The 16,443-nt window shown below is 40.3% G+C and overlaps 1 protein-coding gene across 1 annotated transcript in view; it reads right to left on the bottom strand.

Moving 5' to 3' along the window:
- Positions 1-16,443, bottom strand: part of atp9a (ATPase phospholipid transporting 9A) — a 187,617-nt gene that overhangs the window by 139,158 nt on the left and 32,016 nt on the right. Inside the window, exons 2-4 of the mRNA XM_043710245.2 lie at positions 15,173-15,311; positions 11,375-11,488; positions 4,975-5,083 (exon numbers count right to left, since the gene is read on the bottom strand). Of these exons, the coding sequence (XP_043566180.1) occupies positions 4,975-5,083; positions 11,375-11,488; positions 15,173-15,311 (362 nt within the window). The remainder of the gene's footprint in view (positions 1-4,974; positions 5,084-11,374; positions 11,489-15,172; positions 15,312-16,443) is intronic.

Here is a 16,443-nt window from a genome sequence, read left to right on the forward strand (position 1 = left end):
CTGTCTTCCCAAACCAGTCTACCATCTACAAGGAACAAGTCAGGAGAGTGATGGAATACTCTCCACTTGCCTTAATGAGTGCAGCTCCAACAACATGCAAAAAGTACATCATCATCCAGGATGAAGCAGCCCACTTGATTAGCACCGTACGCACCAATGATGCATGTTGATAGCAGCAACTATAACATGCATTACAACAACTCATCAAGGTTCCTTCCAAACCTGGGGCCTGTACAACTTAGAAAAGCAGATACATGGAAACATCACACTTTGCAAGTTTCTCTCCAAGTTCCACATGGTCCTGATTGGAATTGTATTGCCATTCCTTCATTGACACCGGATCAAAATCTGTTTCTAACATCAGTGTGTGTGTCCTGACACAAAGACTACAGCAGCTAAAGAAGGCAGCTCATTCCTAACATCTCTGCAGTCCTGCCACATCCATCATTAAACAACCTACTGGCCTCAGCAGTAGTACCCACAAATAAACTTCTAGGCATTACACTCCAGACCATAAACTACTTTTCACTCCGCGACTAATTTTCATATTGACTTGCCTATTTTTCCAAGTTATTTTAATAAATGGGAACAGCTTCCACCAGCCCCATCCTATTATACTCTGTGCAGACCCCTCATGACTTTGAAAAAATTCTATCAAATCTTATCAAGGAAAATTATCCCAACTTCCAATCTACCTTCAACCGAAGTTCATCAACCCTGGAACCATTCTTCAAATGAATCACAGAATCCCTACAGAGTGGAAACAGACATTTGGCCCTTCGAGTCGACACCAGCCTTATGAAGAGAATCCCATGCCCCCTAACCCTACATATTCTAGCCTGCACATCCCTGGACACTATGTACAAATTAGCACGGCAGATCCATCTAATCTGTACATCATTGGACTGTGCAAGGAAACCAAAGCACCCTGAGAAAGCTCATGCAGTCACAGAGAGAATGCACAAACTCCATACAGACAGTTACCAAAGGCTGGAATCAAACCTGAGTCCCTGGAGCTGAACCAGCACTGCTTACCACTGAGCCACTGTGCCGCCCCTTGTAAACTTTATTTGCACTTACTCCAAAACAGTGACATCCTTCTTTAGGTGTGGCACCAGGAACAGTACACAATACTCCAGCTGATGTCTAACAAGTGTCCTATACAGAATCACCATAACCTCCTTGCTCTTGTACTTCATATCCCTGTAAATAAAGCCTAGGATACTTTGTGTTATTAACTGCTTGCTCTACCTGACCTGCCACCTTTAGTAACTTACACACACACAAACTAGCTCCCTCCACACTTGTATATCTTTCAGAGTAGTCCCCTTTATTATTTCTGTCTCTCCATGTACTTCCTACCAAAATGTACTGCCTCACTTCTCTGCATTGAGCCCCATCTGCCAGCTATCGGCCACTCAACCAATTTACCAATATCATTTTCAAGTTCTACACTGTCCTCCTCACAGTTCACAAGCCTCCAAATATTGTATCATTCACAAACTTTTCAACTGCCCATGTTCACGATGGTCTAAACCATTAATATACATCTGGAAAAGCAACAGTCCCGATACAGGTTCCCTGAAGAGTTACAACAGATCTTCCTCCAGCAGGGAAAAAGTCCATTCATTAGTACTCTCTGTATCCTGTCACTCAACCAATTCTGTATCCACATTGCCAGTGTACCCTTTACTGCTTGAACTCCAACATTCCTCACAGATTTGTTGCACAACACTATGCCAACACCTTTTGGAATACACACTCTCCACATTAACAGCATTACCCTCTCAATCCTTTCTGATACCTCAGCACAGAACCTTCAAGTGAGGTAAACATGATTTTTCATTATGAAATCCATGCAGGCTCTCCATAATTGTCCATATAACTGCTGAATCTACCCCAAATTTGCACTAGGAAATATATAGCCACTTATTCACTATGGCTGGGTCAAAATCCTCAAATTCCCTCCTGAAAAGCACTGTGGATGTAATTACACCATAAGGACTGCAGTGATTCAAGGCTCATCACCACTTTTTCCAAAGTGTAAATACAAACGAACAATACATGACTAGCAATGATGCCACATCTGGAACAGATAAAATAAAGTACTTTCTTCCAAATTTCCACATATATCCAGGATCAGTTGCTTCGTTTCTGTCTCACATAACGTTTATTCTTCATTTAAGTGTGTAGATAGTGAGCACCACTCAGGCATTTGGGATTTTTGAATTCATTTTTGTGGGATGTGGGCGTCGCTGATTGGCCAGCATTTATTGTCCATCCTTCGTTACCCTTCAGAAGATCGTGGTGAATGTTGCACTCCATGTGCTGTGGTTGACCCAGTGACATATTTCCAAGTTAGGATGGTGAGTGGCTTGGAGGGGAACCTGAAGGTGGTGGTGTTCCCATGTATCTGCTGCCCTTGTCCTTCTGAATGGATGTGGTCGTGGGTTTGGAAGGTGCTGTCTAAGGAACTTGATGAATTTCTGCAGTGTATCTAGTGGATAGTATACACAACCACTACTGAGCATCAGTGGAGGAGGGAGTGGATGCTATTGGATGTAGTGCTAATCAAGCAGGCTGCTTTGTCCTGGATGGTTCAAGCTTCTTGAATGTTGTTGGAGCTACACCCATTCAGGCAAGTGGGGAGTATTCCATCACACCCTTGACTTTTGCTTTGTAGATGGTGGACCCTCAGGAATTTGAGTTACTTGTCACAGATTACCTTGTCTCTAACCTGCTCCTGTAGCTACTGTGTTTATATGGCGAATCCAGTTGAGCTTCTGGTCAATGGTAGTCCTCAGCATGTTGGTGGTGGGGGAAGAGAGAAGGGGGTTCAGTGATGGTAACAACATTGAATGTCAAGGGGCGGTGGTTAGAGATTGTCTCTCATTCATAATGATTTTAGCCTGGCATTTGTGTGGTGTGACTGTTACTTGCCACTTGTCAGCCCAAGCCTGGATATTGTCCAGATCTCATTGCAGTTGAACAAGGGTGCTTCCATATCTGAGGAGTTGCGAATGGTGAACATTGGGCAACCATCAGCAACATCCCCAATTCTGATTTTTTGATGGAAGAAAGGTCATTGATGAAGCAGCTGAAGATGGTTGGACATTGGATGCTACCCTGGGGAACTCCTGCAGAGATGTCCAGGAGCTGAGATGACTGACCTCCAACAACCACAACCATCTTCCAATGTGCTATGTATGATTCCAATCAGTGGACAGTTTGCCTCCTGATATCCATTGATTCCAGTTTGGCTAGGGTAGGGGGTTGGGTTACTCTTCAGAAGGTTGGCGTGGACTTGTTAGGCCAAAAGGGCCTGTTTCCACATGGTAGGGATTCTATGAACCGTTCAGGTCTTCAGAACATCACATCTAAATGCATCACATCTTGTCTTCATTCAACATTCATTAATGTGTCACTGAGCAGTGAGACTGGACAAAGAAAATCTCATGGAATTTTCTCCTCTGTATCCAAGGGGTACTGAGGTCAATTGCAGAGTATCAACTGTAATCCATTGCCCATCAGATTTCTCAATACAAACGCAAATCAATGCTGAAACTTTGTTCTTTGTGGCTCAGTCTACACCAGGGAGTGCATTTATAAACTGAGCAACTTAAAGAAATCTTTGGGGTTAACTTTAACTTTGGGTGATACTGCAAAAAAAAAAAATTGAATTGGCCTTCCGGCATATTTCCTGCTTTTATTTCCATTAATTTCAACAAAAAAAAAAGAGAGAGAGGTGTATATTGGAAGGACAAAGGATTTTGTCTATTATCATCATAAGCTGATGTTAGCATTACCCAACAGTCACTATAGCTGGCTGACTAAGATTCAGAATGTTCTGCTCACCAATCTACATTAAAGGAACATATTTATTCAATAATTATTGAACCAGCTATATAAAAATGCTTCCAAAGATATCAATGGACATAAATGGTACACAGAAGAAAATACATACTGAGACTCAAACATTCCCCTCAGGTATCAGGGAGCATATTTTTGTTTCAAAAGGATAATTCAAAGGAAAACTGACTAATCATAGAGAAAAATCAGTTTTAAAACCTTTAAAGAAGTCAGAAATACAAACACACCTTAAAAGGAAGAGTACTGATTAGTAAAAGCAGATTGTGTTCAGTTCTCTGTCCCAACCTCGCACACCCCATCTCAGATTGGATTAGTTCCACAACATCAAGATTTCATGGCACTGTTATGGCCATCTGTCAGGGTTAAACACAGCAGCCATCACATAAAAAATGAGGTCAAGTCAGAGCCCTGTCAGCACTGTATATCTTTCAGTGTGCTTGGTCAATCGTTCATACTCAAACATCTCTGCAGGTCTTCGCAAGCCACATACAGGATTCTTTCCATTGGTTGTAGCAAGTAGGTGGGAATTCAGAGCAGCTACAAACTCTCTTATAAAACTCAAGTACAATAATGAAGTCTCTAATTCCTACTGTGAGGATCACAATTACTAATTCAGAAACTGATACAACTAAGAGGAATCTGAGGTTCAAACAAAGACTTACAGAGATCAGTTTTATGTTGCTGGTAGTATTTCACAAGTTTTAGTATTCAGTAAATATTTTATTTTATTTAGTGTTAATGTCAGAGGGTGTGAATAACACATCATTGTATTTTTTTGCGAAAGGAAGGATGAAGATGATTTACATTTACTTAAAAATCTTCTAATAAAGGAGATTTAAAGCACTGAACCTAAACTAAGTTTGGACCTAACAGCAGTCCTTTTCTTTAAAGTAAACCACTTTTGCTACACAGATGCATTATAAATCTCCAAGAGTAGAGAATGGAGGGGGCTCTGTCTCATCACTTGTATAGTAGTGCAGAAACAACATACATGCTCTTTCAGAACAGAGCCTTTGAATTTAAATGTTTAATTTAGTTAAATCCCACTGTTTTAGCAGCTGGCAACAGAATACAAGATGCAGGAGAAGGGCCTTAGGTGCTGACCTCTTGCTGTGAGCTTGCTGTAGATCTGGGAGTTCACTTCTTTGTCGCGGACATAACATCGGATCTCTTCCACTGCCTCTCGAATGACTGTCACTGCCAAGACAAAACCCTGCAAACCAAAAATAAGATGCAAGTCAATAGATTTAGTGCTCGCAAACAGTTTTATTTCTGTGCTTTACCCTCACAAAACACAATGCCAGGAGCTTGTGTTTAACAAACTAAAATAAGATGTACACTGCAGTGATTGCCTCTGGCATTGAGCAGTAGGATTTAGCAACTCCTCATGAATAGTGGAGGATGAACGGTAGTATTTGGAGGGTAGGTGGTTCACTACTACAGTAAAGACTGCACCTGACCAAGTACGATGCTGTAACAAACCATTTCATCTCTCCATTTCATGTATTAAAGCAGGTTTTCAGAAGTCACCTTTGAAAAGTGCCTCTTAAGATCTTCTGATGTTTAGTATTCACTGATATCTAGCATTCCTCCAGACAAAATGATCCAGTTTTAATTCCTGATATATGATGATTTTTAGCTGCAGCAATAGTTCATGTGCTATGGTCACAGCACCAAGGCAAGGGAGGGTGTAACCATTCTTCCAAGTTTCCCATTCCTCTTTACTGTAGAAATTGGGCAGGACTGGTCAGATTCAGTTGTGACCTTTTCCATGGTTGAATAACTTGACAACTCTTACCAGCTGAACTCAGAAAAATGGGCCACTTGAATACAATACTAGTGGGCTGCTGACAATAACGGAACCTCAGTCATGTTCACTACTCCCCATCCAGAAAGTGAGAGGTGATATTGATGAAAATTGGTTTCAGAATAAGTAACACCCAAGAATGTTTTCAGACAAACACATGAATTTTCTGCCAACGTCTTGACTTTATTGAGTAGAATAGAATGCCTAAAATCTTGGAATCACTGAAGATGTAGTTGATGTTTGTGATGAAGGGACTGCAAGGTCTTTCTTGGTTGATGAGCTAAGATGAAGGGTTTGAGTTACAAGAAGAGACTGAATAGGCTGAGACTTTTTTTTCCTCTGGAGTGTCAGAGGCTGACAGGCAAACTTACAGAGGTTTATAAAATCATGAGGGGCATAGACAAGGTGAATAGCCAGGGTCTTTTTCCCAGGGTAAGGGAATTCAAAACTAGAAGGCATAGATTCAAGGTGAGAGGGGAAAGATTTAAAAGTGACCTAAGGGGCAATCTTTTCATCCAGAGGGTGATGCATGAATGGAATGAGCTGCCAGAGGAAGTGGTAGAGCAAGGACAATTGCAACATTTTAAAAAACATTTGGACAGATACACAAGTAGGAAAGGTTTAGAGGGATATGAGCCAAATGCAAGAAAAATGGGACTAGTTCATTTTAGGATGCTCGGTCGGCATAGACAAGTTGCACCAAAGGGTCTGTTTCCATGCTGTATGACTCCAAATGGCCTTTTATATCTATAAGTGTATGCATCAGCAATAGAGACACTGCCTCTAACTTTAGTGCCACAAAATTAGAGGTGGACACAACTAACTGGTAATCCTATTGTAAAAGGTAAATGCGTGAAGACAGGTGGTCAGGTGGGGTTGTGATGTTCCCTCCCCAGGTGAACTGTAAGTGCTCAGTCCGATAAGGATAAATATGACAAGTAGCTACGGTGTCTTCTAGCCAATATATAAAATAACATTTCCAGGAGAGGAATGTGGATGAAGAAAACAACAGGAAAATAAATACTTAGCACAGTTGGAAACTAGTGCTTGAATGCTGCATACTTAAACTCTTGTGTTTGATGTATAAATTATGCCTGTGTGTCTAATTGGAATCAATAGCTCCTGAAATGGGCCTGCACTGGAGTATTGGATTCCATTCCAGAATGGCAGAGACAAATGTCAAACCGAGCCAAAACTATCTGAACTCAACTCCAAATCTGACTGATTACGTTCTGCCAATTCTCAGCTGTTGGATGGAACACAGAATATTGGGGATGGAGACACTTAAAATACCAGTCTGGCCCATCTCTCATTCATCAGGCAGCTGCAGAAAACCACAAGACTATTAGCAGCATTGGCTATTTCTCCTCTTGGCTGAAGAATAGTAACAAGTGCTACTATAACTGAACAGAAGCAGGGAGGGATGACGAGCCTGGTTTCAAACAATAAAAGGATTAGTTGTCTGGCTTAGGAAGACCACCAAAGCTATCCAAAAAACAATTAATTCCACCGAAGTTGCACACTAGTCAGTTTACATGTCCCCACCACATGGCCCCACCTCTCTGTCAGAAATTTTGTTATAAAAGCATCGGTAAAATTGAACATCTTTTTCATAAAAGATGAAGTAACATCACATTAGGTTTTCTGTGACCACCACCACTCACCTCCAGATATTACAGTGCAAGGGAAAAATAAAATGATGACAATTCAGATACTCTGCTCATACAAAGTAGGACACATCTTCAACAGTTGAAAAATGTCGTGCTGGAAAAACACAGCGGGCCAGGCAGCATCCGAGGAGAAGGAGAATCGACGTTTCGGACATAAGCCCTTCTTCAGGAAGGGCAGAGGAGATGACCTGGGGGGTGCAGTGAGAGGGACTCACTGAGATCCTTGTAGAGGGAGGAGGAGAGCTTCTTCAAGGTAGGCATCCTTGCAAGAGGATTCGCAGTAGGTTAAGATCAACTAGGAGAAAGTGAGGACTGCAGATGCTGGAGTAAGAGAGTTGAAAAATGTGGTGCTGGAAACAGACAGCACGCCAGGCAGCATCCGAGGAGCAGGAGAATCAATGTTTCAGGCGCAAGCCCTTCTTCAGCAGATCAACCTGCCCACCCACAAAGCTAATGCCTGACCCAGGTAATTTTCCAACCCCAGGGCTATGGAGGTTCTTCAAGTTTTGTTGGGGAAGTAACCTAGAGAGGGCACAATACCCTTATGTCAGCAGAAAATATACTTTCAAATGCTGCTGAAGCATATTGGAAGTGTAGTAGGCACACTGACCATTTAAATTCTCTCTCTGGAACTTAAAGTCATGCTGATCATGTGGGAGCAACAAGCTTGTTAGACAACAAACGTTGCTATGGTGCAACAATTAGCAAATATGGAAATGCCTCATCTCCCCGCCCCATTTTCTAACTCTTAATGAAAGCTGATGAATTATGACAGCTTCCAATTGCATAGCTAGGAAGCTATTAATAATAATAAATTACTGATTCTATATAAAATAACATCACTGCAATTCCTGAAATCTCCTTGAATATGTACTCTTAGTTGTGCAATGAAATTTCCTTCAACTGCAGGCATTTGCTACTGAATTTTCTTCTAAATCGATTTATTTCTCTTTATATTTGAATTCTATTTTTAGGAGTCTGGCTCCATTCATAATTTTAAAAAAAAAAGATTTCACACTTTCCTCTGAGAAAATGAATTATCCACCCCATCAGCTGCACTAATTTGTGCACAGCTGTATGAGTTAAACAACCAAGTGGAAAAATCAACATTTTACAAGTTGAGACTGGAGCTGGCTCTGTTGATTGAACTATCTATTCTTTCAGGTGGGACTAAGGAGGATCAGATCATTAAAAAGGTAAGCTGTTTTGTCAGTGTTTAAACTCTACTCTGTCCCACATGTGGCATCCCAATTCTCTTGAAGAAAGCAAATGTATTCATGACTTCAAAGCACATGTATTTACCAACTGAAAAACAGCATAACTCCAAGTGATTTATTTCTTTCCCAGCAACAGGAATTGCTTGAACAAAAAGAATATTAAATTGCCCCTTTGTCAATGAATCAGTTAACTGTTAGATTAAGTCATCTCAATTGGTGTAAGAATAAATACCCAAAGTGCAGTGCAGATTTCAACACTAATTTCCTTCTGCATTCTCCTGATGAAGCAGATGGAATCTTAGAATCTTTACAGTGCAGAGAGAGGTCATTTGACCTATACTGACCATTTGAATAGCATCCCACCTAGACTCACACATTCCCCCCTATCCCTGTAACTCTACATTTCTCATGGTTAATCCAGCCTGCACATCCCTGGACACTATGGAAGATTTAGCATCGCCAATCCAGCTACCTGCATATCTTTAGACTGTGGGAGGAAACCACAGGAAACCCACATAGACACGGGGAGAATGCCTGTATACAATTTGCCCAATCACTCGAGGATGGAATCGAACCCAGCTCCCTGGCACTGTGACGCAGCAGTGCTAACCACTGAGCCAGTGTTGCCCAGACAAAACAGACTGTCGTCAGGTAGGAAACACTTGCATAAAAGTTGGTACTCTAGCAGTATCTCAGGCAACTGGCCATGAACCAAATGAGCCAACACAATTGGTATTAACTGGATATTTAACTGTGGAGATGTCAAAACCAACTTCATTGATCAACCATCTGTATATATGCACGCACACATAAATTTTCTAGCATCATCATTGAAATGCAATCAATAGCCAAACCACAAATTTTATCTGTTCCTTAAGCACAACAATATTAAGGCCAATTGTGGAAACCCAACAGAGATCAAATAACTCAGGACAGACTCGGGTTTTCAAATGGATCAGTAGAACTTAGAACAACATTTTATAATCCTATCAGGGTAAATCCAGTAGTCTTGTGCTTTGAATATCAATATGAGAAACACAAACAACATATTATCTTGCATATCTCACAACAAATCCACATTAGGTAAAAGTTAGGGAAGCCTGTTCTTCAAAATTAAAGCAAAATGATTACATAAATGTATTTAGCATAATCACAAAAATCATACAATTCTAGTTATGGTCTGCCAGAGTGCCAAGCATCTATTGAAGAAAGTTCCAGAAACTTAGGTAGCATTATATTGTGTAGAAAAAGAACTGGACCTCTGACCAACACAATTTTATGTAGGAGGTTGAGGGGTGATCACACAGAGGTTTATAAAATCATGACAGGCATAGTAAAGTGAATACCAAGGGTCTTTTGCCTCGGGTGGGGGAGGTCAAAACTAGGAGGCATATTTTTAAGGTGAGAGCAGAAAGATTTAAAAAAAAAGGATGTGAGGTGCAACTTTTTTTTTTACATAGTTTGTGCATGGAATGAACTGCCAGAGAAAGTGGTGGATGCAGGTACTGTTACAACATTTAAAAGACATTTGGATAAGTACATGAATAGGAAAGGTTTGGAGAGATTCGGGCCAACTGCAGGCAAGTGGTACTAGGTTGCTTTGGGAACATGGTTGGTATGAACTGGTTGGACCAAAGTAGGCACACTGACCATTTAAATTCTCCATGCTGTATGACTCTTTGATTACGTTTCCACAAGTAGATTCTGCAGCATATATAGTATCAATTATAACTCTTTGAACAAGTACAAAAAATGTTATAAAAATATCAGCTGCTGAGCAACAATATGATAGGAAGCATATCCAAATCACTGTGCTAACAAATAGGCGAGACAATTGATTGTTCAACTACTATATATGCAAAATCCCTTCTCCATAAAGTTAATGCCAACAACAAAGAGTATTTGGCAAGCTTACTAACCCAACAAACTCCAGAGTGCAGATGTTCTGGTAAAATGTTTATCATTACAGTTTGATTCAAACACAGCAAATATTGACTGGGCCAACTGTCAAGATCAAAGGTCTATACATAAATATATTTAATATAAATGCATGATATGCAATTACAACAATGACCATTTAAATATATGACTTAACTAGTTAAATTTAATAAGATACATTGCATTTATAATACAACAACTCAGATTAAAACTTTTAACCGGAATTGACTGATATGGCAGCAAGTCAACCATCAGGATTACTTGAACACATCAACTTCCATGTCTCATTGTAAAAGTTCATGGCCAACTCCTGCTCGACTCCCGCTGGAATGAGATTGGTGGGTAAGATTGCATAGCAATAAACAATCAATCACTGGTAATCCATAGAAATGCACCCCAATATAAGATTAGTGATTAGAAGGTGAATGTGTTCGGAGTTTGAGCCAACACCAAAATGGAAAGAAGTAGTGAAACTCTAAGACTTCAAGAAATCCTCCTGCCTCTCTTGGCCAACGAGAAAACCATCACACTTATTTTGACAACCTTTTGACTACAATAGGTTTCATATGTCAATTATATGGCTCCGCATTAAAATAATGTTAGAATGCGAATTAGGTCGCTGTATCCCAATTTTTGCATCTACAACGAACATTGATGCAATCCGGGCTGGAAGATCAATTGTGTCCCAAACTAGACCCCTGAAATGATGCAGAATGTAAATAAAGCAAGAAACTCAAGTAGCATGTTGTCATAATTTTAATCCATTCTTGATAAACTTTGATTAACTGCAATACTGTATTCAAATAACCTGCTTCATTTTTTTAAACCTTGGGAACAATAGGATAACGTGAGATGATGAATGGTGGACTTACCAATGGAGCCCAATATGTATACAGGGCGCCAAGTCGCAAATCTGGTACAAACTGGGAACACGCCAACAGCAGGAAGTAAAGATTAAAGAAATACTTAAACTGGTTAAAAAGTACCTAAACAAGAGAGAGAGAGACAGAAAAAAATGCAAGAATGAGTTTCGTATACTGAAGAACAAGTCAATTTCAAAACAACATAACATACAAAACTGTTTTAATATAATGTGTTTGATTAATTATCCTCAACTTCCTTTGACCTCAAAAATGATCTTTCAATAACACCTTAGGAGAAAGTATTGAAACTATACACTCTCCCCAAGGATGGAATTAACAGGAATATTTGATGTGGAGCAAATATTCTGTTTTAGGTACATGTGGTAAATTGCATGCAAATTGTAATTGAAATAGTTTGCTTTCTTTATAATTCAACTTTATTCTCAAAGACCTTTACATAATCACAGTTGTTTTTTTAACCAGCATAAACAGGCAGCAGTAATAAAATATAATTGCTTTCCTTTCCTTGCATGATGAAACTGCAGGGAGGAGAAAGTGAGGACTGCAAATGCTGGAGATCAGAGTCAAGAGTGTGGTGCTGGAAAAGCACAGCATGACAGGCAGCATCTGAGGAGCAGAAGAATCAATGTTTCACAAGCTTCATTCCTGATGAAGGGCTTATGCCCGAAACATCGATTCTCCTGCTTCTCAGATGCTGCCTGACCTGCTGTGCTTTTCCAGCACCACACTCTCAAATATGAAACTGCACTCTGGTACTTAAGAATTGTAACCTGATATGGTTTATTTGATGGATCTGAAAACAAATACTTGGTCCACCACTTGAATGACCGGTTTTTAAAATTCCAAAAAGACTTTAATGCTGTACTTTAATGCTTTAATCCAATATTTGACAACTTTTGTAAAGTAACTATAGGTGCCAGTCAAACCCACCAGCTTGACTGGAAATGTTGGACAGGGTGCAGGAACATGGGGAGGGAGGAGAAGTATGGGAAAGCAAAACTGTGGGGTTGGGGCCCTCTGACTGCACAGGGGGCCCAGAAATGTGACAGCCTTTCTATTCACTGACAAGCAGGCTGCATGGTTAAAAATTGCCAGGTCACGTTTTGGAGTGTCGGCCTCTCTCACCATATGTTAAAAACATGACAGGGGCAATCAGGCCAGTAATTGTCATATCGCTGATGGCACTCTACCCTAATTTACTGACTCATCGTTCTATTTTCTCAGTCACACATGGCCCCAAACATTCAACTCCACAAATTAAATTAGATGGTACAAATAACAGGGGGAAAAAGTTGACACACTTTAATGGAGTTCTTCAAGTCTACTTCAAATTAGATTTAGAGCTTTAAGTTCAGGTTAAAGATTTTTCTCTTCTTATACTTTGGTCCTGTCCTCCCTTGGAATTCTTAGCTCATGGTTTAAGCACAGCTGCATAGGCCTTTTTCCATTTATTTCATGGGATGTGTGCATCACTGGCAAGGCCAGCATTTATTGCTAATCCCTAATTGCCCTTGAACTGAGTGGATGCTAGACATTTCAATGGGTAGTTCAGAGTCACCCACATTCCCATGGGATTGGGATTTCCTATTAGCCAAACTGGGCAAGGATGGCAAATTTCTTTCCCTGAAGGTCATCAGTGAATTAGTTAATTTTCATCAAGGATGACTGTCATCATGGTCACCAGATTTATTAATTTAATTTAGATTCTATGGCATGATTTGAACCCATGTCCCCTGAGCATTATTATAAATCCACTGACATTACCCTTAAGTTACAGGCACCTGGAAGTGGATGCACATGGTTATTGTCAATGGGGTATGCCGTGAGGTGTTAGAAACTGATAAGAAGCCAGCAGTAAGCTGGAATCTCCAGGTAACCATTATTAATATGTTGTCAGAAATTATTGCCATCTTGTTTCTATCCAGCAGCACGAGGAATGGGGAAACTGAATATCAATGAGATGAGGTCATGTAATAATGAGAACGTTAATGTGTTGTTAACAGGCCTCTTGCTACTCACTACGGAGAATCAAATCTTGTTGTTTAGCACTTGGTTGAAAAATGGGGGCTTTTTGCTCTTGCCATTGGGAAGCATTTGCTGGCCATCTCTCAATTCTCACATATTTCTCACCAGTGTAATGGTACTGGTGTAGAATATTCCCAGCCCTTATGTCATTCCAAATTAATTTAGAGAATTCAATGAGGGGAAAGGATTGAAGGGATTTGGAAATAGACAAATTAGATTAGATTAGATTCGATTTGATTCGATTCCCTACAGAGTGTGGAAACAGGCCCTTCGGCCCAACCAGTTCATACCGACCCTCCGAAGAATAACCCACCCTGACTCATTTCCCTCTGACTAATGCACCTAACACTGTGCAATTTAGCATGGCCAATTCACCTGACCTGCACATCTTTGGACTGTGGGAGGAAACCAGAGCACCCAGAGGAAACCCACGCAGACACGGGAAGAATGTGCAAACTCCACACAGACAATCACCCAAGGCTGGAATCAAACCTGGGAATAAATAAAATTGCAACGTTTTGCTCAACTGGATGATGAATACCAACACAAACTAAATGATCCATATGCCCAGTTTCCATGAGGTAACACAAGTTAAAACAAATAAAAAGATCTGCCCTAACATAAGCTAACAGCTATCCTATTGTCCTAATTAAAACAGGAAATACCTGGTGACTGCGCATTACATCAGTAAAAGATTCTGGGTGCAGTCTCAATAAGCTCAAAGGTGAGTGCAGCAAGAGGAGCGGTGAAAAACTGCACAAGATGTCATGTCTGCTGTCAACTCTTTACAACAATCTGCATTTGACTCTTGGGAACCTTCAGCTAAAATACTGACTGACAGAAAGTCCTGCTGAAAACAACCACCTACATGCAAGTACAAATTATTTTAGCACTGAGGAATTATGGTTTTCAGGTCTATTAAGGTAACAGCTGCTATCTGACACAGAAGAAAAGAACTACCAGGCAATGGGCTCTAACATTTTGTGCCACAAGCTCATGATGTAAAGATACTTTACACAGAAACTCTCGACCTTAATGCCACATTTTAATGCATTTGCCCTTCTCAGTAGGTAAAGCGAGGTGAGGGAAGTAGTAAGCTTAATTAAATGTATCCACACACAAACTATCAACTGAATGTTGTGCACTCGTAGAAGCAGGCCATCCTCTTGTGGGCGGCACGGTGGCTAGCATTGCTGCCTCACAGCGCCAGAGATCCGGGTTCAATTCCCGCCTCAGGCGACTGACTGTGTGGAGTTTGCACATTCTCCCCGTGTCTGTGTGGGTTTCCTCCAGGTGCTCCAGTTTCCTCCCACAGTCCAAAGATGTGCAGGTCAGGTGAATTGACCATGCTAAATTGCCCGTAGTGTTAGGTAAGGGGTAAATATAGGGTTACGCTTCAGCGGGTCGGTGTGGACTTGTTGGGCCGAAAGGGCTGTTTCCACACTAAGTAATCTAATCTAATTAACAAAAAGTAATCTAATCTAATTTAAGGGACTCAAAGGAAATCTGAGTAGGCTCATTTAAGCAAAGTAGCTATTGCAAGAGTTGAATTTCCTGATACATGTTAGTTAACAGCAACATTCCAAAACATTAACTGATACATGCACAAATTCATGCATACATATTTGCACAATCCAAAAGAAACACATTCAAACAAGTTATGCTCAAATCGAATACATATTTCTTTATGGGTGACTTCAAACAGTTTCAATGATTGTCATTCACTATTCATTTAACAAATGAGATTTATCAAACACACACCCCAGGAAGAAAGGTGAAGAAGTTGTATTTTTGATTATTGATAACATTCCGTGGGTATTTATGATCTCGCTTCTCTGGATGTCCAAGCCACACTGTGCGTGGTTTGAAATCCCTTCCTCTGCAGCACCAGCCACAGCATCTGTTGAAAAAAATAAAAATTTAGAGCATGTACTGCTTAATGAAAATACTGATATTGTGCAACAAAGACTTAGTTTTCAGGGCAATCACAGTGTCATTTTACATGATGTTGTTATATATTGTTTCATTCACCTCCTGGTTAGTGAATATTGTGCTTTTACTGAGATTAGTGTAGAATAAGTATAAATAACAAGTTTGCATCTAATTAAAATGTATGCATAGCTTTTCCCCTGAATAAAACAGTGAATCCGGCAAAATGTTTGCAAGTAAGTAAATTTACTGAGTTCAATACTTTTGTTAACGTTTCTAATTCATTAAAACCCTTAGGAAAGTGACATTTAGTTCTCATTTTACACCTTATGTAAAAAAGTCATTGTCAGATGAAGCACTGTTTCCCAAAACAATTCATGTTATAATTATTATCAAGTATTAGCAATATAGACCATTTAAAGTAACTGAAAAGAAAATTGTTTCTTAACTATTGTTTGACAAATTGAATACTATCTACAAATTAAAGCAAACTGCAACAATTTTGTGATCACCTTAGCATCTGAAGAAATTGCATAAAACATCTGCCTTCTCTGAAAGACCTGGAGCAATTCAAGGAACAGCAGGGGAGTTCTGGTATATTGGCAAATATTTATCCCTCAGTCAGCCATTTCATGTCAGTGCTGCTTCTGGGTCATTGTTGGGAGGAGACATAGTTATCGGGTGGACCTACATTGACTACACTTCAAGGATGATTAATAGACTCTAACAACCTAAGCCAGGTGGGATACACAAACTCAGGTGCATAGGAATACAGAACTGGGTAATGAGAATTTGGTTTTCATAGAGTCATAGAGATGTACAGCACGGAAACAGACCCTTTGGTCCAACCCGTCCATGCCGACAAGATACCCCAACCCAATCTAGTCCCACCTACCAGCACCCAGCCCATATCCCTCCAAACCCTTCCTATTCATATACCCATCCAAATGCCTCTTAAATGTTGCAATTGTACCAGCCTCCACCACTTCCTCTGGCAGCTCATTCCATACCCGCACCACCCTGTGTGTGAAAAAGTTGTCCCTTAGGTCGCTCTTATATCTTTCCCCTCTCACCCTAAACCTATGCCCTCTAGTTCTGGACTC

This window comes from Chiloscyllium plagiosum, unplaced genomic scaffold (genome assembly GCF_037043375.1).
Source record: "Chiloscyllium plagiosum isolate Xiang-an unplaced genomic scaffold, Cpla_swu_hap1 HiC_scaffold_15, whole genome shotgun sequence".
Lineage (NCBI taxonomy): Eukaryota > Metazoa > Chordata > Chondrichthyes > Orectolobiformes > Hemiscylliidae > Chiloscyllium > Chiloscyllium plagiosum.